This window comes from Lepidochelys olivacea, assembly GCF_965140295.1.
Source record: "Lepidochelys olivacea isolate rLepOli2 genome assembly, chromosome: 21".
Lineage (NCBI taxonomy): Eukaryota > Metazoa > Chordata > Testudines > Cheloniidae > Lepidochelys > Lepidochelys olivacea.
Window position 1 is genome coordinate 10,918,148 of NC_140431.1, and position 21,934 is coordinate 10,940,081.

General features: G+C 43.5%; 1 protein-coding gene across 6 annotated transcripts in view; it reads left to right on the plus strand.

Moving 5' to 3' along the window:
- ANKS1A (ankyrin repeat and sterile alpha motif domain containing 1A) overlaps nt 1-21,934 on the plus strand; it is a 155,314-nt gene that overhangs the window by 67,670 nt on the left and 65,710 nt on the right. For all 6 annotated transcript variants that reach the window (XM_084611084.1, XM_084611087.1, XM_084611083.1 and 3 more), the window contains 4 exons: nt 480-600; nt 3,311-3,354; nt 4,930-5,062; nt 7,862-8,439. In XM_084611084.1, the coding sequence (XP_084467210.1) occupies nt 480-600; nt 3,311-3,354; nt 4,930-5,062; nt 7,862-8,439 (876 nt within the window). The remainder of the gene's footprint in view (nt 1-479; nt 601-3,310; nt 3,355-4,929; nt 5,063-7,861; nt 8,440-21,934) is intronic.

A 21,934-nucleotide genomic window follows, 5' to 3' on the forward strand; every position in this document is an offset into this window, starting at 1 on the left:
CTTGATACTGAAAATGCTAATTGTAACTTTTGGCACCTGGGAAAGTGTGAGAAGGAGGTAGTTTGAATACTTCAGTTAGCGAGCATACTTGTCTCACAAACCCAATCAATAGTGAAATAGTTAATAAGTTGCTAATGGAGTTTGCCTCATGAAGTCTGAGTCAGCATCCCTTTAAAGTAGATAGGGATTTTTTTCAGGCTGCTTGCAGTCATCATTTTTCAGTCATCACTACATCAGTTACTTGGGCAGTCTGGAAGGCTTTTTTCCAACTGTAAGAGCTAGAAAGTAGTGTTGGGGTTGGGGGAGGTTTGCATTTTTAAGGAACAATCTTAGCTTCTGAATTAGTTCTCTGGCAGAGGGGTGGATTCTGCTGCACATTCAATGGTCAGAAGAATGGCATAGAGGAGGGCTCTATGCATACCAGAGGGGTAAATGACACTGAGTTCGACAGACAACTACATCTTGCTGTGTCTCATTAGGCCTCTGTGGTGCGGAGGAAGAGCAGGGGAAATGCAGCCGAGGAAGAGGAGGAGCATCCTTATGAGCTGTTGCTTACTGCAGAAACTAAAAAGCCGCTTGCAGGGGATAGAAAAACAAAAGGTAAGAGATGATACAGAAAGACAGCAATGCCCAGACTGCCTGGGTTGGCAGATGTAACCAGCATGTAGGAGGCAGGAGGGGAGGAATTTGATCTTAGCTGTTTCTCTGGTTCGGATGGCTGGATTCTGTATTGCAGTTATGTTCCCTTGGTAATTTGTTTCCATTCTCAGAGGAGAGGGTTAAAATATTTCTGCCTCAATATCTACATTAAGTAAGAGAAGGCTTTTTGCCTTTCAGGCAAATATGAGATCCTAGGGACTTGACCCATTGAACTGTAAAAATTAAAACACTAGAATCTCATGCACAAAGTAAGCAAAACAGGAACAAAAAAGATCAAAATGAAAGAATAACCAATCAGTTGCCATTTGGGAAAAATCGTGGTCAAGCGAGTCAAACAAATACAAGTGTGTAAATACTAATGGACCAGATCCTCAGCAGGTGTAAATCTGTGTCAATACAATGGTGCCAATTCATGTCAACTGAGGATCTGGCCCTGGTATCACAATCGGAAATCAACGAATGCACCACTGGCTGTCAGAGCCAATTAGAAAAGTAAATTAACAAAGGAAGAAAACACAGACGAAGTAAGCCACTGTTAGGCGCCAGTTTAAAATCCAGTCATGCTGTCAGATTAAACACTGCCCTTGGCTCTCTTCCCCCAAAGGGACCTTTATTGGTGGTTTGTGGGATTTGGGAACCTGGAGCTGTGCCCACCACCCTGTATTTTGTAGATGGGTATTGTTGCATTTGGTTTTCTTTCAAGGAGATCTTTTTAGGTGAAAGATCTGCTCAGTGTGCAACAGAAACGAGCAAGAGATATGGGGAACTTAGTTGTGATTTCCAGTCTAAAGGCGCAAATGTTTCATCTTGAGACTGAATGAACAGTAAATATGACTGAGCGTTATGACTGTTGCTTGCTTGCCCTCCAGAACCACACTCCTCCTCCTAGTCTGTTCACAGATGCTAGTTTCCACTTCTTGAATGCTACCAGTAATCTCTCTCTCATGCGCGTGCACACACGCTGTGCCAAAGAGGTCATTGATTTTTCCCACCAGTCTTTGCCAGAGCTATTCGTAGTCTGATGCAAAACTGCAGTGGTTTTCAGGTTGATGCTTCACAGTCCCAAGTGAGAGAAGTCCTTGGGTGATGGTTGACAAGCTGGCTCATGTCTCCTAATGCTTGGCTTGAAAGGCTGGATTCACGTAGGTCAGCTGCTGCTGGACTTGTCTCTTCTGTAAGCTGCCAATGACACGACTCCTCTTTCCTCTTGCTCTGGCCTTTCTGCTTGACATGCTGGTGCATAAATAAGTATTGGATATGGGGGTGTGTATAGTTACATATGCACAATATAATGCACTGTTTAAACTGTGATACATTAATGTGGTGATTCCTTGCACAGACGCATGGAGACTTAAGTTCAGATCTTGATCCAAGGTTCTCCCCCCTCAGCTTGGCATGAGCCATGAGTACTAGAGTCTTTGGGCCCAATCCCTTAAAAGAGGGAGGAGTTGATGGAAGCCCCTTGTCATCCATTTAGCTGAATAAGGAGCCAAAGAGGAATCCTGGTTCCTGTCTAGTCCTCAGCCAGAAGGATAGTCGCCCTGAATCCAGGTTGGAGCTCTGGGGATGTCTCCTTGTGGTTCTAATGAACCTAAAGAACCCCCCACCCCTTCTCCATTAGGAGGAGAGCAATCCAAAAATCTAACAGTGTTTGTTTGGTTCTGAGATTCTGTATTGATTCCTTTCATTTTGGATTGAAATAGTTTGTTTAGATCTAGCACCGAGAGGTGGCTCAGCTCAGGTGATGGGTAGGGGCTGCTGTTAGAGGAAAAGGGGTCTACCAGTGCCTTTCTCGGTACTGTATACAAGAATCTGAATGCAAGAGGCAGCAGTAAGCTTGGGGTGGGAGGGAGAAAGGGGAGGACTTGATCATCTCTGCTCCTGTTACCTCTCTCAGCACGTGGTGGTGGGGCCGGGGGGAGTGTTAGCAGAGCAGTCACTATCTTTCCAGTACCCATATTACTGTCCTCCTTTTTAAATGGTGCTTTTTGTTCACAGCTCTTACCTTGAAAGTTAATGGATCAGTTTTTAAAGCAGTGAGATAATGTGTGAGACAGCAGTATGGCAAGGCTACATGTGTTGCAGTTTTTCTCTGCCCGGCTAGCTCTCCTCATTCTGCAGGAACAGCAGTGGTCCTGCATGGTCCAAATGGCACAGGGGTCAGTTACTCACTGCATCATGTAACTCCAGGTGCTTGACAGCTCTTGGTTTGTGTTTAAGGCACAAAGTGCTGTTTTTCATGGTACTTTGCTTCATTTATAACTGCTGCCTCCCTTCTTGCGCTGCTGCTTTCCATCTTGTGTCCAGTCATGACTGCACATGTGTTCTTAGCCCCTTGGCCCTGATTTCCTTTCATGAGTGGATTAAAGCTCTCTAGCTCTGTCAAGGTTCACCTGATGCTTTGGGCAGAGTTTCAGATCTGGTTTAGTTTGATCTAAACCAGCTTCCTATCTCATATGGAAAGGAATTTTGACCAGGTCTAATGTGCATAGAAAGTTAAGCCATGTGATGACAATTAAGTCAAGTCCACTGACATGGTCCTCCCTGTGGATTGGTCAGAGGGGCTTGGTAAAACTTGTCAGATACCTCATCGAGGATGGGTGGAGGAAAAATATGCCCAGGTTTTGATGTGTTTTTTTCTTTTTCTTAGGGGAATCACCATCTTCAGGTGCTGTCAGCGGTAACCAGCTTCAGGTAGGAGTGACTTGTGTCATCAGAACCAAGAGAAGCAAAATTTTCTTCTTTGACATCACAATTCTGTTTTTCCTGGGAGGTGGCAAACTGCAAACTGTATTTCACTCTTGGGGGAGAGACTTGAGTCTGCATTTGTACTGCTCAAGATTGCTTAAAAGCCTAAGAGCAAAACAGCACTGCTATCTCCTTGTAACCAAAACATTCCTTAACTGCACCTTCTTTAAGGTGGAAAAGTCATTTCCTGCACTGAAGTATTTTTCGGGGGAGGGAGCGCGGAAATAAAATGCGAACAAGCTCACAAAGTAGGGCTGCATTCTCTCAGGGTGATGTGATATAAATTCTGTCCAGCATGATTCCTGCATTACTAGATGTAAACACATGCCTGTGACAAGCTTTTCCTGTTCTAGGTACAAATACTCACATTTAAAGTTTGTGTAAGTGAGTTTTTCTGCTTCCAATTTATTGCAAAAATAATCTTCAGCTAGAGCCACTGGTAGTGTGTTGTGAGGCTGGCTGCTCCATCTCACCTAGTTGCTCTGGTCTCGTCTGTTTGCCACAGAAGATACAGACTTGCATGCAATTTTTGTAAGAAACTTTGTGGCATGATGCATTATCGTGGTTCCTTGCTGGGCAGGGAAGGGAAGATTCACCCTATAAATGCCACCATTAATCTTTGGATCAGGAAGCAGGGGCAAAAAGAGTAGAGAGAGCTTGATGCTTATCATCCAGGGGACATGCGATAAGCTCTCCTGGTTATATAGAAGGGAGACTTAAACTTGCTTTGGGTGGGGAAGGCAAAAGCAGTATATTTTTAGAACGGTTTAACAAGGAAAGTTGGCTTGTTGAGTATTTCATGTTTGAAGATACTGCTGTCCAGAGAGCTTACTTAAATTCAGTTGTTCGGTTCTATACCAGGACTGAGTATCTTCATCTGCACCATGTCTGTATTTTGATTTTAAATGGTTTTAATTGTATGTTTAATGTTCAAACGAGGCGGCCTCTGCCCAAAGGGGCTTACATGCTTCGTTAGGTGTTAGTCAACTCCTGTTATGTGTGAAACCTTCAATGAAGATTGAGTACAAGGGCAAGTGCAGGTGTCTTTGTGTGTGTGTGTGTATTTATAATTGTTACTAAATGATTTGAGAATATAAGAATGACCGTTCTGGCGCTGTATTCTGTCTTTTAATGCTGGCCAGTGCCAGATGCTTCATAGGGAATGAACAGAAGAGGGCAGTGTTAAGTCATCCATTCCCTGTCATCCAGTCCCAGCTTCTCGCAGTTATAACTGAAAGTCTCTATGGACAAAATGCATGTTACTAGGTTATTTTCAGAATTAAACCTTGAGTATAAACTACAGGGGACATGTTCATTGGCACAGATGAGTTAGGCACCCAGTTCCCACCACGTTGTCCTCTGTGGCTCTGAAAATCTCCCCGTGTTCTAATTAGTTCCCCCAGATGTCCTGCTTTGCTACCCATTCAGCAGAGTGGGAGCAATGGTTGGCATGTTTTTACCATTGCAGTGAAGATGACCATACTGGCTGTAAGACTGGAATAATCTAAGGTGTATTTGCAGGCCAAACCCCGAAAAGGCATGTCTTCCCAAGATAGTCAACGGCCATTGAATCGCCAAGGTTCTTCTGACCTCTCTTATAGCCATTCTGAGCAATATCCAAACCCCGAATCACGCATGATTGAGACCTCAACAGGTAAGGACCTTGCTCTTGTTGTGCATTTAGCCCCAACAGCAACCCTGCTTCTATGCTTATCTGTGAGATTTTTAGTACAGGTTTGTAAGTTCAGTGCTCTGAAATGTTCTCTCCCTCAAGGCTTTGATCTCTGCTTTTCCACTCTTCTCTGCGAGTGTCACTACCCCCACTTTGCCGCCTTCCTCCCTGGGGTATTTCTGTCCTGGTCTTGGGGTTGGTGCTTCATTTGAAGAGGCTGAATGGGTGGCTGTGCTTTCCCTTCTAACAGAGGCCCCTTTGTTAGTCTTTGTGAGTGGAGATTGGCCAGTCTGCTCTGTGTGGGCCCAAGTGTTCTAGCATGCAGCAGAAGCTATTGCCAGCCGCCTTTCTGCCTTCGGACAGAAATACCATTAAATGTTAAACTGGGGCGTTGATGAAATGAGGAGTTAGGAGTAGAGAAGGAATGAGAAGAAAAAGGCTGCTAAGGCCATCAAGACTTACTGTCCAGTCTATGCAGTAATTTCCCTTGTGGTGGAACTGGTTACCATAGAGTAAATGATTTGTTTTGATTAAAACAGGGTTCGACCTTGCTGTGTGTATGGCTGGAACTGTCCTAATGTATTCCTGGTTTGTTACAGCCTTGTATCCTTGCTCAGGGATATACTGAACACACAGTCTCTGGTCCTGCAATACTCTAGCATGGTTAAGTGTTGGGACAGCCCTAGCAGGGTAAGATATAGTGTAGGCAGGACCTTAGAGAGATTGTAACTGGAGAGATGTTTCCTCTTCTATCCTATTAGCAATTTCATTTGCAAACTTTACACTGCATTTACATGCATCAATGGTAATTTCCAGTTATCTCACTTCCTTAGAATTTTTAACCGACTTAATTTTCTGTTTTTTGGGGTGCCATACCTGAAATGGTCATAAGAGGGTAAGAAGTGTGAGCTCCTTCAGTGGGCTGCCCTACTGGCTAACCTCAATTCCGACTTGTGCTGCTGTTCTGTTCCCAGGCAGAAGCTGCCAGTTGTATAAGTTGTCTCTTGTATTTCTGTGGAACAAACAAATGTATAAGGGACTAAATAAAACTAATCAAACTCACGTTTGCAGTGTTGCTGTGGCCGTGTTGGTCCCGGGATGTTAGAGACACAGGGTAAGTAAGGTAATACTTTCTATTGAACCATCTTCAGTTGGTGAAAGGGACAAGCTTTGAAGTTCCCCAGAGCTCTTCTTCAGGTCTAGAGAAAGTAACCAGAGTGTCTGAGCCAAATACAAGGTGGGACAGATCCCTTATGCTTGTATTTAGCAGACACACTCTGGTTACTTTCTCCAGACCTGAAGAAGAGCTCTGGGAAACTCAAAAACATGTCCCTTCCACCAACAGAAGTTCAACCAACAAAAGATATTACATCACCCATGTTCTCTGTGATCAAACTCATGTTAATTTTGTCCCAATATCTAAAGTAGCTTCCATGGGTAAACTGCTAATCCATTGCTTGCTTTTAGCTTTCAGGAAAAGGACATGTTCTTGGATCGTATAAATGCAACTAGTATTTGAAAATGAGTAAATTAACCCTGTTGCTAAAAAGGAAGCCTGTGTGAAAGTCTGTTCATTCCAATCCATAGTTGACTGGTTTTTAGTCATGAAATTCACTAGAACATTTGGCCCTGTTGATTGAGACTGGTCCTCCCTGTTGTGATCTCGGAGAGCTGGGTGTCTCAAACAAGTGGACAAGGACTGGATGGGCCTTGGAAATGGACCTTCCCTGTCCCCTCTAGACATTCTCCCTACACTTCAGAGTTGGACAAATCACATTATCAGGGCATTTTGCACTGGTGCTACCCCTGCTGTAATTATCTGCTGGGTTGAAGACTTCAGTCTTGAGGGAAGCACATTTCCCCAGCACTAAATTCAAGTGGTTACAATATGTGTGTGTATTAGCAGTCATTGACAAGAGTATAATCCCAGGCAGTTCCCTCCAAGCATTTTAAAATCCTGTACAATTAGAATACACATGTGCCATATGAATAAGGTGAGGGCCGCTCAGCTTCTGTGTGCCAGTTGGCAGTTGGGTTCAGTCAGTAGTTCATGATTATTCCAGGGCACTGGTATTTGATATTAAGGATGTTAGAAAGTTAGTAACAGAGGAATCGTGTCAGATTTCTGGGACACTCAGTACTGCAAGCAGCTTGCTGCATTAATAGATCAGACCATCTTGTGTTTAGTGGTTACTTAACAGGAGAGATTTTCTGGAGTGAGATGTTACCAGTTTAAGCCCTCTTCTCTCCCCTAACCCCCCCACCCCCCCACCCCCACCCCCCCCAAGAGAGGAGGAGAAGTTGAGCCCTGAAGCTACCAGAGAAGAAATCTGCTCTTTTGGGGAAGGGATTTTGGAACTTTGCAGGTTAATTGCCGCCCAGCAATTTTCCCACCCCGCAATCTGAGCCAAGAGTAGGGAGGTGCTGCTCTAAATAACACTTTGGCCTTTATGGAAATGTATCAGATGTTCCAGGAGTGTCTGTCTTTCTTTCTTTCTCTCCCCCCACCTCTCTCTGCAGGCTAGGGTTAGCACTTCTCCTGGCCTTATATAGGAAGGCCTGATTGTTAGTGTTAACGGGAATAAAACAACAAGGAGAGCTGCCAGATTGCATAAATCAGGGCAGTATTTGGAATTTCATAAATGCCGTGGGTACAAGTTGAGCACTCAAACAATACTGAACTGTTCTCTATCGCTCCGTCTCTCTCTAGGGGAGGTGGAGTTTTGCTTCTCCTTTCGTGTTTTTTAATCTCTCTTTATTTCTGTCTCCATCCCCCTGAAGACCACAAGAGGAGCAGTGGCAGCCGGAGCCAAGATTCTGCAGACAGCCAGGACATCCAGGTCCCGGAGCAGTTTTCAGGGTTACTCCATGGCTCTTCCCCGGTGTGTGAGATAAACGAGGACCCTTTCAGGCTCATTTCTTCTGTGGCCAAAGGAGGTACAGAGGGCACAGGCCACTCACCTGCTATGCAGTTGGAGGATGCTGATTTACCTGTCTCTGGATCAGTACGGACCAGTTCTCCTGAGGAAAACCAGAAAGCGATCTACGCAACGGTCCAGCCCAAAAACATCCAGCAGGCAGAACCTGAAACTGCAGTGACTCCCCAAGTGCTGCAGCACCCTGGTGGTGCAGAGGAAGAGGGAGACAGAGGCGGTGCTGGGGGCCGAGCTCACCTAGGAGGCAAGCCCAAAGCAGAGCTCAAACTCAGCCGTAGCTTGTCCAAATCGGACTCCGATCTCCTGACCTGCTCACCGACTGAGGACGATGCCATGGGGAGCCGGAGCGAATCGCTCTCAAACTGCAGCACTGGGAAGAAAAGGCTGGAGAAATCTCCATCTTTTGCTTCGGAGTGGGATGAGGTAAGATTGACCTTGGCTTACTAATACCCTAATGCCGGGAGTGAGCTTGTGTGCTGTGTGAGTTGCACCGTACTCAGTCTCTTGCAGGGAGAGAGTGAGTTGCGGGGCTTGAAGCATTATTCACCTTCCTTTGTGTTTACCCCAGCTTCTTTCATTATTTGCCTGTTTAATTACAATAAGCCTTTCAGTGGTTAAATGCCAGGAGATAGGCATAATCAGAGCAGGCGTTCTTAAACATTTGGAAACGTTCATATCCTGGGCTTCGCTTCTCTGGGCGTGTCGGTCGCTGTGCTTTGGAACGGGTTTTGTGTTTGCAAAAAGGAGAGTTGTCGTGTTAGTGTCTCCTTCGCTAGTCCTTCCCTTTGGAGTATCCCAGCCCAAAAGCAGGGAGGGTGGGTTCCCTTTCTAGGTCACCATTGTCTACGGTGTGTGAGGAGGGTGTGCTGGGTTCATGGGGTGGGAGGCAGGCACTAATTGGAAGACTTTTTCCCGTTTATTAGATCTATCTAACTTATGTCTTTAAGTGGTTAGTTCAGAGGCGGGTTAGAAGTCACTTTAGTGTAGTGCAAAAGGGAGGGACTCTTATTTCATGCTTAGGAAGTTGGCCTTCGTGAACCATTCAGCTGGGATTGTGTCCCTCTGAAATTCAGCATTGCAGCATTACTGAAAAATTCTTTGGAGATGATTCCATACTGGTAGAGCAACAGAACTATGTAAAAGATGAGCCCAGATCAGCCACTCCTTGTGCACTGAAAGGGAAACCCTCCCCAGGAGAGAATCAGGTTCATGAAGGCTGCATGCGTGCCAGGCCTGTAAATGGCTGGCAAAAGGGAATCCCATACTCAATGGGACATGTTCGTGGCGTTCCAGTGACAATATCCGTGACCATACCCCTTGCTCAGACTGTGTGTGTGTTGATTGGGGCTCAGCCTCTGTACAGTCCAACGTAAGGGTTAACTTTTATTGGTTACATGGGTGAAACTTACCTCAGGGAGAAGGGTTGTACTGAGAAAATGCTGCTAAACAAAAATCCTCCAAGGCAACTGGGCAAGTGTCTGTGGGCCTCCTCCTTTTGTTGAAGCACACTCCCCATCTTGCTTCCAGGAGACGTTCACCCCCACTGAGTGTTCTTCCACAGCTGTCTTGGTCACAGTGTCCGTGCAGTTATTGATGAGCTGGGTCAATAATGCCAAGGCTATAAGGGACTGATTCTTAAGCAGAAGATTGATCTGTTGGGACTCAGTTATTTTGCTGTGCTGCTGTCACACTTCATTTGAAATGCCTCCCCCCTGCCCTGATGGCTGTTTCCACAGGAGCCCTAAACTCCGTAAGGGAAAGCTCAGCTCTCTGCCCTCTTTGGGTTTATGTTGTTACGGTGGTTGGACCTGTAGCAAGAGCGTAATCCTTGTTAGAGCTTCCCTGCTTTGTATAGTCAGGTGAGCAAGCTTGAAAATCTATCTCCCTGCTTCCTTGCAGATAGATTGCAGGACCAGTTGCCATGTTAACACTGGATGGAACAAAGACACTTTAACCTACAGAAAAGTCCAGAGTGTCATGCAGACACATGCTGGTAATGGTTCAGACTAAGAAGAGAATTGGGGAGAAGAGGCTAGGGGCAATGAATGTAAAGGATTCCTACCCTTAATCTAAAATCAAACTGCTCTAATTGAAAACTGTATTTTCAAAACTGTACTTTTTGAATCCTTTTTTAAGGGATGTGTTGGATGGAGGGGTTTTTATTTTTTGTATTGCAGCAGCATCTAGAGGGCCCAATGAAGTTCAGGGGCCCATTATCTTTTCCCCACAGCTGTTGTCCCCTGATCATCTGTAGGATTTAAGTATCTTATTGTCGTCTTTGATTTTCTTTTTAACCCTCATGAGGCATCAGTGCTTTCCTTTATCCCGATGTGGGTGGTTTTCCCATGATCTCCTTCAGAGTCATGACTGTGCTGGGCATTTGCAGGTGTTTGAAAGCTTGTGGTGCTCAAATTATGCATTGGAAGGGGATTGAGTAGTTGGCCTAATAAATCTTCATCTCCAGATTCCTGGGACATCATACCTGCCTCAGAATCATCATTTGTAATAAGACAATGTGGCTTAGTGGATAGAGCACTGATCTAGGGTGCAGGAGACCTGGATTCTATTCCCAGCTCTGCTGCTGACTTTGGCCCAGTCGCTTTGCTCTGTTTGTTTTTTCCAATCTGTAAAATGGGGATAATGATGCTGACCTCCTTTGGAAGGTGCTTTGAGATATGAGGAAAAGGACTACAGAAGAGCTAAATACTGGTAGTTAGTTCATCAGGTGGGGGTTAGGCCACCCGGATCTGCTGAGTTTCTGCTTAGGAGAGGCACCAGTCACTGTAGCGTGTTATAGGGGCAGGTGTGGAGGGCAGCTGTGCAGTGAAAAGTGCTCATTGCATGCCCCACATGCTTGGGCTAAGGCCTATATGCTCATTTGCAATTTTAAAATGTTTTGTATTGTATTATCCCTTCAGATGAGAAATGTCTAACCACTCCCTTTTCACCAGCTTCAAAATTCACACCCGCAAGAGAAGGAAACAACCGCGGGACTTTGTGTTGTGACAACTTAAATGGGCAGTAAAGAGACTGGTCTGATGGCAGTTAGAACCATAGTGATGAGACTAAAGAACTCTTCAGTTTTCTCTCAAAAGTTTACTCATGCCCTGGATGGGTTAATGCAGCTGCTTCTGAATTAGGATGTGACTTACAGCCTCTGAATGAGTGTCTGGTTAATGTAAAACCTCACTGAGCCTGAATCTCTTCTGCCTTTGACTGTTTGCAGTGAGAGTATTGGCAGTGGGGTAATCTCCCATCGGTGCATGGCAGATTTACACATGTTATTTCACTAATGTTAATATTTATGCAGATAGCTCCTGGGGAAGATAGTCCCTGTCTGTGTTGCACTATGCAGTACAAACATTAAAATCAGTCTCACCCAGTGGCTTTACTAAAAGTGGGCATGCCTCCTCCTGGAATCAAGTGTTTCAGGAGTGACCTTAGTGACCTCTTGAGGCAGATGGGACAGCAAAGCTGGGGGCAGAGAAGAGCTAAGCCTGTGTTGCTTTTGGGCTACCTGTGATGGTGCCAAATAAGTCCATAGATGGTGGTGAAAGAAGGTAAATTTTGCCTTGGAAGGTCTGATCCGTTTACAGGCTCATCACTTTCTGTGAGCTCCTTCCCCAGATAGCTGAATCCCCTTTGATTGGAAGTGGAAGGTGGTGCCCATCTCAGCCAGAGGGTGGGATGGGGAAGCAGTGATTCACTCGGCAAAGATCTCCCTGTTGCTGACTTGCAGTGTGGGGGAGGGATAGTTCAGTGGTTTGAGCATTGGCCTGCTCAACCCAGGGTTGTGAGCTCAATCCTTGAGGGGGCCTTTTAAGGATCCGGGGCAAAAATTGGGGATTGGCCCTGCTTTGAGAAGGGGGTTGGATCAGATGACCTCCTGAGGTCCCTTCCAACCCTGATATTCTGATTCCCCCACTCTGTAGCCCTGGTCCAAATAATACGACAATGTTACTTTGTGCTCAGTGCTGCAAAAGAATCTGGTAAGTATCTGTTTCCTTTCAATCTCCTGACTCTCTGGCAGTTTAATGTGAACATGAACACACACACACTCCCGCTCTGCTGTCATTATCTGATATAAACTCCTTATGAGTCAGACATAGGCGAACAGGTCAAAAGCAAACAGCAATGCAGCATCGGGTGGGAGAGAGGAGTGAAGCCGGCTTGATCCCTCATGTGAACGGGAATAAAGTTGGGTGAGAAGAATTATACGAGGTAGAGCCTCTCGTTAGCATAAATATTTGAATCCTTCAAAACTTGGCTGAGGGCTAAAGTGATAGATTTGTTTTTCGTAATTGGTTCATGAATATTTAGCAGCTGTGAGATCAGCACACACCAGTCACAGCACACTATGAATTTTATGAGAGAATAAACTATGTTCATGTTTCGGAAGGAGAGGGGACCGTTTGGTGCTAGGTAGAGGTGCTGTCAGCCCAGCTTCAGGAGCGTGTTAGATGATGCATCTGTTCTACAGCCGAGAGGGGAGGAAGGGAGAACAGTTTCAGGTCTCACTCTGCGCATGTCTGAGTTCATATGCTTGGAAGAGCCTCCCGTTGCATGCAGGCAAATTGGTTGCCAAATGATATTTAATGGTTTTATCCAAAAGAGACCTAAGACACGTTATAAATTGGACAGAAATCAGTTCATCCACCTTGGAAATACAGCCACCTGGGTTGAAACATCTATCTAGTGTTTAACAACACCATGGCACAGTACTTAACTTAGGATAAAGTAAAGAAAAGGTAACTGCAAACCAGAATTTGGCAGGACACTGGAGATAGAGCTCGTTATTTAATGTTGTTAGATGCCTGTGTAAATGTAAGTTACTGCTGATTACCAAGATGTGTCTGTGTAAACAGGAACTGCCAAGCCTTTTTGGGTAGGCAGTGTGGTCCAGTGAACAGGAATCAGGAAGACCTGGGTTCTGTTCCTAGCGCTGCCGCAGACCACCTGTGTGACTTTGGGCAAATATCACTTTCCTCCTTTGACTCATTTCCCCCTGTGTCAAATGTGGGAAGGATGGTTCTCTTTTGTAGAATGCTTTGAGATGTATAGAAGAAAAGCACTGTGGTTACTGTCACATTAGTGAAGCTGGTGATAACCATGTTGATGCATGTGGATCCTACTCTGTAAATGATTGGGATGTTTCATTTTTCAAAGAAATGGCCTCACCAGTTGAACAGAAAATGCCTTTCTGTAGCAGCCTTTGCAGCAAGGCACTATAACTGTTGCCTTTGTCAGAGGATGTGGGCACGAACTGTGGCGACTAGACTGGGTTGGGGAGTCTGACCAATTAGCAGTCTTAAAGCATTTGAATCAGCTGTCGGTCTTTTTTTGACCAGAAGACCTGGTATGCACAATTCCATCTCTAGAGGTCTAATAAAGCAAACAGTGCCAGGATCCACAACCTGGTAGGTCTGCCCAGGCCCAGTCCCAGTCCTTCCAAGGCAGACAGCATTTTTATAAGGAAATCTTGGGGTTTTGGACAATGGCCTCCTTGGCTTGAACCAACTGTAGATAACCTTTTGTGTCTGTGCCTTTTTTCTGCCTCCATTATGGTGCTTCGTCTCCGAGCCTCCTTTTCTCCCTTTAAAATCTTGGGGTAAGAGTGGGACAGAATTTTAAAAAGATCTGTTGGCCGAAGGCTACCTGACTTTCTTGAGTCAGGTGTACAGTTGCAGTGATGCAAAGCTCTCCCGTTCTTTGAGTTGTTACAATACTCATAGAACCGCTTGGTAGACTTGTAGCATGTAATGAGCAGTTGGGTGAAAACTGCTAGTCAGGTTTCGTCAGATTTCTCTTGTTCTGAGAGCAGAAAATATCCAGCCAGCTGTGCTGTACAGCTCAATATATGAGGCAGCGTGGGTTCCTGTACAATGACTAAGCTGCACATTCTAAAGCATATGCCTAAAATAAAACGCAGTGCTTCCACTGCAGTCTTGGGGCTCAGCGACTACTCGTTCATGACGTGGGACAGTTGAGTGACTTGCCTAGACAGGCGGAAAATTGCCCACGTGTGCCCTCTCAGCTAGAAATTTGTATTGCGCTCAGGGTCATTTTTAAGTGGTTTCTGGGTCAATATAACTTAACAGCTAAAGTGCTGTAAATGTAGTTCCTGGTATATGCGTAACATTTAAGGCATCAGTTCTGAGTGGAATTGGGCAACCCAAGTGCTAATGTGAGAATGGCCATACTGGGTTAGACCAATGGTCCATCTAGACCAGTATCCTGTCTTCTAACAATGGCTGATGCCAGATGCTTCAGAGGGAGTGACTAGAACAGGGCAATTAGCGAGTGGTGCATCCCGTCATCCAGTTCCAGCTTCTGGCAGTTAAAGGCTTAGGGACATGCAGATCGTAGGGTTGCGTCCCTAACCATTTTTGCTAATGGCATTGATGGACCTATCCTCCATGAACTTATCTAGTTCTTTTTTGAAACCAGTTGTACTTGCGGCCTTCACAACATCCCTGGGCAACGAGTTTCACCAGTTGACTGCGTGTTGTGTGAAGTACTCCCTTATGTTTGTTTTTAAATGTTCTGCCTGTTAATTTCATTAGGTGACCCCTGTGTCATGTGTTACATGAAGGGTCAATGACACTTCCTGACAGTGAGATCTACCACATCTTCCCCTTGTTTAAGGAGCACAAGTTCCTGGCAAAACTGGCTTCTCATACAATCAATTCTCTTGTCTGGTTGACTCCACAGAGGCAGTTCATTGCTCAGAATTATTGATGCCTAAATAGCTGCCGTTATTAAAGGGACCTGTGTTCTTGGTACAGTGAGGGTTGGTTGGATATTTATGGTAGCCAGTGCCCTGGGTTTCCTTGATTAGTGTGTGAATTGTGGCCTTTTCACACTTTCACCCTGTCCCTTAGCATAAAGAGTTTCAGCTTTTACACTCTTGTGGTGTCATAATAATGCATTGCAATATTTGGGTCGTGAACTAGTTGGTTTTCTAGAGCTTTATCTGTCCTCTACCCTACGTGCAGTAGCAAGGAACTGGCCAGGCCATTGAGAATTTGCTTCAGACCATGCTCCTGATATTTCTTTATCCACCATGTTTACAGTTGTCTCGCATCAAATGAGCAGCTCCTGTGTTGAATTTCTAATGCAGTTCTATGTTCCACGCTAAGTCCCTGCACCAGCTCTACAAAGTGATATGGCTGCTCTGTATTCTAGTTTTAGCCCTTTCGACAACAGAGCGTTTCTTCTGACGGAGGATTAAAGAGAACTGTAAATAAAACATGCATGTTACTTCAGATTTGTTAGCCAAAGGAAATGCACAATCCAGCAGTGATTTATCAGTCAGAAATCACTTGGATCCATGTGTTCCCCAGTGTGTGAATTTAGGTGATGAATTAATACTTCATGTCTCTGGACAACACTGCCCTGCCCGTCTTTCCTATAAATAACTGGAGTGGAGCATGATGTTCTACTATTAAGTCAAATTGCTTTTCTCAATTCTCCACTCCCAGTCCCAGGAACTGTAGATATGCTGTTGAATTGGCTCATCTTTTTTGATGGTTGATGGTTCATTAGTATCAACATTGAGAGTAAACTGTTGCACAGCTGTAGTGTCGTTTCACCCATGTAAGATCCCAGCTCTCTTAGGTCCCAATACAGCTGGTACCAAGCACATAGGTAATGTTAAGCATGTGAGCCCCATTAACTGCTCATGCATACATAATTAGCTGAATGAGGGCCTTAGTGAATTAAAAATATTTTTTCTTAATAATGAAGATTAAATAATTTATTAAATAAAATAATGCTGCTTAAGTATCCCTTTTTATCAGTACGTCTCAAAGTGCTTTGCAGTCTTTCATCTGTGTATCCATGCAAAACCCTTGTGAGGAAGGGAAGTATTATTATTTCCATTTTCCAGATGGGAAGCTGAGGCACAGCGGGACTGTGACTTGCTCAAGGTCACCAGGAAGACTGTGGAAGAGAAGGAATTGCACCTCTATCTACAATTCGTGGGCTAATGCCATAACCACTGAGCCAGTCTTCCTCTCTAAGACCATAATCTTTGGATTTTTGAGGGTTTTAGGTTTAGTTTGTTTTGCCACGGCTAGCAAAAATCATGTAATTGTACTGTAGTAATGTATTTATTTTTAAAATTTTAATTTTGAAAATTGAGGTTTTTGTTTTGATAAAAATTAAACAATTGCATTGCAATACAAAACTTTTTTTGTTTGATGCAAAAGCCACCATTTCATAAAAATATCACCAAAAAGTGCCAAGTGTGAGAGGACCAGAGTAGTTAGTTTTGTGCTTAGTGAAATATAACTTGAGTTTAACGTGGTACCTATCCTGACAAGCCAGATTGACTTATCTGCTGGGTTCCCTCACAGCTCTGTGTGTGTCGGTCACTGTTAAAATACTTACAATTCAAGTCGAAATCTGATTGTGAGAAAACAGTACACCGCACTGTGTATTTTTTATTGACACTGGGAGGCTAAGGGTTTTACGGTTATGGCAGTGACTGAATTCCATATTTTGTTTCTGCAGTTGTTCTAAACTTTCTAACAATGAAGTGCCAAGGGCTAGTTTGTGTTTGTTCCTTCCTGATGTATCCTTTTCCGTCCCCTTTCTGTAGTCTTCCCTTGTGTGGTCCCACCTCTTCGGTGACCCAGCCTTAGTAAACTTCATCCTTTCTTGGTGAACAAGAAAATTTCCTTTGTCACTTCCCAACAGCTTTTACTGCCTAAAGTTTTTAATTTGTTTTGTTTATATTTGCATGTTTAATTTGCCCTCTGAATTGCAGGACCAGGCACGGTCTGTTTTGTTTGCAAACTGAAATATTCTTGGCACATTTTCTGGCCTCTGTCATTTGTTTTGTGCTGGCTTTAATTTCTGAGGATTAATTCCCGTGTTACTCTCTTTAGCCATTTAAAATGCTGAAATATTTTATTGTTCATGTAAATGTGGCCAATGTGTTTATCTGATTTCTACTACCTTCTAAACAAGCATGTCTACACCAAGCTTTGCATGTCCTTGATGGTCTCTTGAAATAAACTTCATGAAGTAATCTGGAGAGAATTGCTGGAGTCTGATAAGATGCAACAGAGGTTTGCTCTTTTCATTTCCCCGATTTAGAGCTCAAAATTTTTTACCCTACTCTCTAACTCAGGGGTCCCCAATGTGGTGCCTGCAGGTGCAGTGGCGCTTGCTGGGGCAGTTGTTTGGCCCGCAGGGCAGCATGCTGCCGAAATGCTGCCACTGAGCATGGTCGCCTGAGAACCACCCGCCGAAATGCTGCCGAGAAGCGTTTCCGTTTCTCAGCGGCATTTCGGCGGTGGGGCTTCTTTCCACTGCTGCTTCTTGGCGGCATTTCGGTGGCGGGGTGTTTGGCACCTGCCGCAGTCTGTTGGGAATAGGAATGTGCTATTCCCACAGAGAGGTTGTGGACCACTGCTCTAACTCAACTCCCCTCACCTCCAATGATGAGGGCTTCCACACAGAGACCTTGAAGGATTATCCTTCCTCTCAGCTAAGGGTGTCTGTATTTAGCAAAAAGAAAAGGAGTACTTGTGGCACCTTAGAGACTAACCAATTTATTTGAGCATAAGCTTTCGTGAGCTACAGCTCACTTCATCGGATGCATACCGTGGAAACAAAAAGAATAAGAGGACTTGTGGCACCTTAGAGACTAAAAAATTTGAGTATAAGCTTTTGTGAGCTACAGCTCACTGCATCTGATGAAGTGAGCTATAGCTCACAAAAGCTTATGCTCAAATAAATTGGTTAGCCTCTAAGGTGCCACAAGTCCTCATTTTCTTTTTGTGAATACAGACTAACATGGCTGCTACTCTGAAACCTGTATTTAGCAAATGGATGCCAGAGAAAATATTTATTCATTGTATATAGATAGCATGCCTGCTAAAATCACAAACCAAAATAAACTGTCTATATCAACAATACTAAAACTGCTTCCAGCCTAACACCAGCTTTCGGAAAAGCCTGGATAAATAAATGCGCTTGCAGTGTGCTCTGGAAGTCTGCAGGCTAGTGCCTATCAAATAAAGGGAAATGCAAGTTCCCGGTTTGAGGGCCTTCTAATGCACAGTCCTCCATACCTACAGCTCTAGGCCAGTTCACGTTCCTTGGCTGATCTCAGCTGTCCGAGTGTGAGGAGAGAGACTACACTGGAACTGATTTAAACCTGTCAAATGCACAGAAGTCTCACTACTTTTTTAGTAAAGGTCTCCTGGTGTTTTGATCTGAGAAGCACATTTCTCAAGTAATGCAAATACATGATCTTACAGCAGGGTTTGTACATGGGAATAAGCAAACACAATTTATTTGAATCGTATCACTGTATCAACGTAGCAGGTTAAATATCAGCTACTCTTTGTGGAGGAATTTTTACTCCCTTGCACACAGTTTTATGTTTATGCCCTAAATACAGATTTAAATGCACAATCACTTCAGTTCTTTCTCTCTGATTTGTAGGTCACCAATCACAGGTGCTAGTCTGGGTATGTAGCTAAGTTAGTTTGTTTCTAATATACTGGAATAATATAACCATTTTGGGATAGCTGCTTCAGTTGTGCTATCAGTTTTTCTTGAACTGCTAAGTAGCATGTTACCCCAACATTCTGGAATTGAAGCTTTTGATGCAGTTAATATAAATTATGCATACTGTGTAACGAATATTTTTTAAAATGTGACCAATTTGATCATTTTTGATCAATAGTCTAGAGGATGGTTCTAGACTATTCTCAGTGGTGGAAGAGGACAGGACAAGGAGTAATGGTCTCAAGTTGCAGTGAGGGAGGTTTAGGATGGAGATTAGGAAAAACTTTTTCACTAGGAGGGTGGTGAAACACTGGAATGCGTTGCCTAGGGAGGTGGTGGAATCTCCTTCCTTAGAAGTTTTTAAGGTCAGGCTTGACAAAGCCCTGGCTGGGATGATTTAATTGGGGATGGGTCCTGCTTTTGAGCAGGGGGTTGGACTAGATGACCTTCTGAGGTCCCTTCCAACCCTGATATTCTATGATTCTATGATTTTGATCCCATGGCACTTTTTTTCAAAAACAGGGATGTTCAGCGCTAATGTCCTTGCCAAATTTTCACTCTAATTGCCTTCTGCCTACCTTAATTTTCTCTTGCAGCTTCAATTAACTAATTGTTTACTTCCTGTCTTAAACAGTTCTGTAGTGTTGCTGTGTGCTGTTAAATAGCTGCAACATTGTACCCCAGAGATGGCTGCATTTCAGTAACTCGTGAAGTGATCCCTATATAGTATAATATTACGGTAGGGTCCGAAGGCTCCAAAGACACATTATCTTAGATGCTGTACAAATGCATAAATGGATATGATCTTTTTGCTGAGAAGCTTGCAATTCATGGTATGTATCTTAAGTTGGTGCATTTGGCTGAAAGGTGTTATGAAAATGCAGGAGCACAGATTATGAAGTGCTTTCGTTTGTTTGTGTATACAATGTAAAATGACCGCTGGCAAGGAAATTCTAAACTGAAGTTAACGAGACGTTTTCATTTTAACAGTTCCCTCTTGCAGTTGTTTGTGTTTAATATTGAATTTTACTGTTTTTTCTAGGTCTGACTCCATCTGCATAAATATAGAGGGGGTGGTGATCTTGTAAGCAAATGTGCACGGTGTGGTCTGAAATTGTGAATCCATCATAGTGATTTTGAAGTTTAAAGTGTTACAGATTCCGTTTTTTAAAAATGTTTGGGCTCTATGTCTTGTGATTCATACTGAAAAGTAAACTGCAGAGTAATATAAACCAATAGTTCCTTGACCCTGATACAAATCAGTTTCTCTGAGACCATATTAAACCAGAAAAAGAGAGAATGTGTTTCCATATCACTAATGAACAGTTGGAGAATAGGCTGAAATAATTGACAAATCTCCTGAGTCCATGTGTCAATGTATTTGGAATATGTAAATGGCTAGAGAAGGACATAATGTGCTAACTATTAAGTTTGTTGTTATGTACTTAATTTGTTCTTGGGCAACTAACTTGTCGTCTTAACTTCTCTTTGGATTAATAACAGCATTAAATTTTCAGGCCTTCAATATTAATCCTGCCAAGTCCATAATAGTGGAGTCTACGATATTATGTATACCTAGAATCAACAGAACTGATTTATGGGGCTGTAATTTTATGGAATGGTTCCGCCGATGACAGAAGCCAAGCATCAACAACAGAGATAAAAGCCCTGAGTGGTTTATGTAGTCACCTAACCTCAGAGCTAGAATTATTGTCCCAGCACAGATCTCTCAGTTTTGGATTATAGAGAAGATGGTGAAAAATGAATAATGGGAGACTTAAGTCTCTTAATCCCGCTTAGGTTTGTTTTAAGGACTAAATATACAGTACAGAGACTGCATGTTTGGTGCTACTTCCTTCTAGTGGAGATAGAAAATGAGCTTGTCAATACTCATCTATCAACTTTCTTTGATACCATTGACCTTGTGGAGATGTGTCAGCAGCTGTTGACGGTCACTCTTGAGTGGCTTCGTTCCTTCCCGTCTGAGATCCCAGAGGATACTATGGGACAATTGCTCATCTGCTCCAAGGGCATGCTTAAGCAAGGTTGAGCCAGATTCTGCCTTAAGAAAAGGAGTACTTGTGGCCCACCTTGATGATCACTACAAAAGGTTCAAGCCCCCACCTCCCCCAACTCTTCTGCTGGTAATAGCTCACCTTACCTGATCACTCTCTTTACAGTGTGTATGGTAACACCCATTGTTTCATGTTCTCTGTGTATATAAATCTCCCCACTGTATTTTCCACTGAATGCATCCGATGAAGTGGGCTGTAGCTCATGAAAGCTTATGCTCAAATAAATGTTAGTCTCTAAGGTGCCACAAGTACTCTTTTCTTTTTGCGGATACAGACTAATATGGCTGCTGCTCTGAAAAAAGATTATGTTTTGCCACCTTTCATGGTCAGTGAAGAAATACGAATCATGGTCTCTGTTATAATGGACGCCTAGCTCTACATTTTGATTTTATTTTATTATTTTTTCCTCCCCATGGTGGAAGCACCTTAGCCCATCTGTGCCCACTTTAACTGGGTGAACTGTCAGGAAGTTGAATGAGACAAACTAAACCCTAATGCTTGCTGGGTGGGGAAGCAACCAGCAGAAACATCAAAAATTCTGTCTGCACCCTGATGAATGGAGCATATCAGCACAGAGGCTTTTTTGGGTTGCCAGCTGTTTCTACATACCCTGGGAATGGTGTTTATCAAGTGTGCTTCCTATTGGCCCTTAGAAAGTCTTTCCATTTGGATATGGACCTTATCATGGTTATCCATGCCATTGTCACTTTGAGGTTAGATTACTGCAGTGGGGCTGAAAAGAACTTGGAAACTGAAGCTAGTGTTGGTTACAGCCATCGGTGTGGCACCCTGACTTGATATGCTTTATTAAACTGTATGTGTTTAAAAGAATATTATAATATACCAAGTGCTTGGGAGAGGTGGAACTAATAAATGTGAATATGTAAGCCAGATTTCCCTGGTTTCCCATGGTTTCTTTGTTTAGTTGTCAGGGAGTTTCCATATTAAGGATGAGTATTGTAAACCTACTGAAATCAGGAAACTTATAAGCAATAGCAACTTGGCTAGCTTGCCTGTTTTGAAATATTTTTGATTACTGTATTTTATGGCTGTAATGTATTCATTTTGTGCAATCTGCAATTGTTAGAGAATTCAAGCCTTTGTACAAATCTAGTTTATGTATTTGTAATGAACTGTTCACTATTGTACTTAAGTGTCAAAACTAAAATCTCATTTCAGTTTTTCAGACTTAATGACATTTTTGTCACTTTTGCAATGAATTTGTGGTGGTTTTTTTCATATATGGATGTCAGACCTAGATCTGTACCCTGTATAGTGAATTTGCCCACTGCTCACATCTCTGCTTTTTTCTTGTTCAC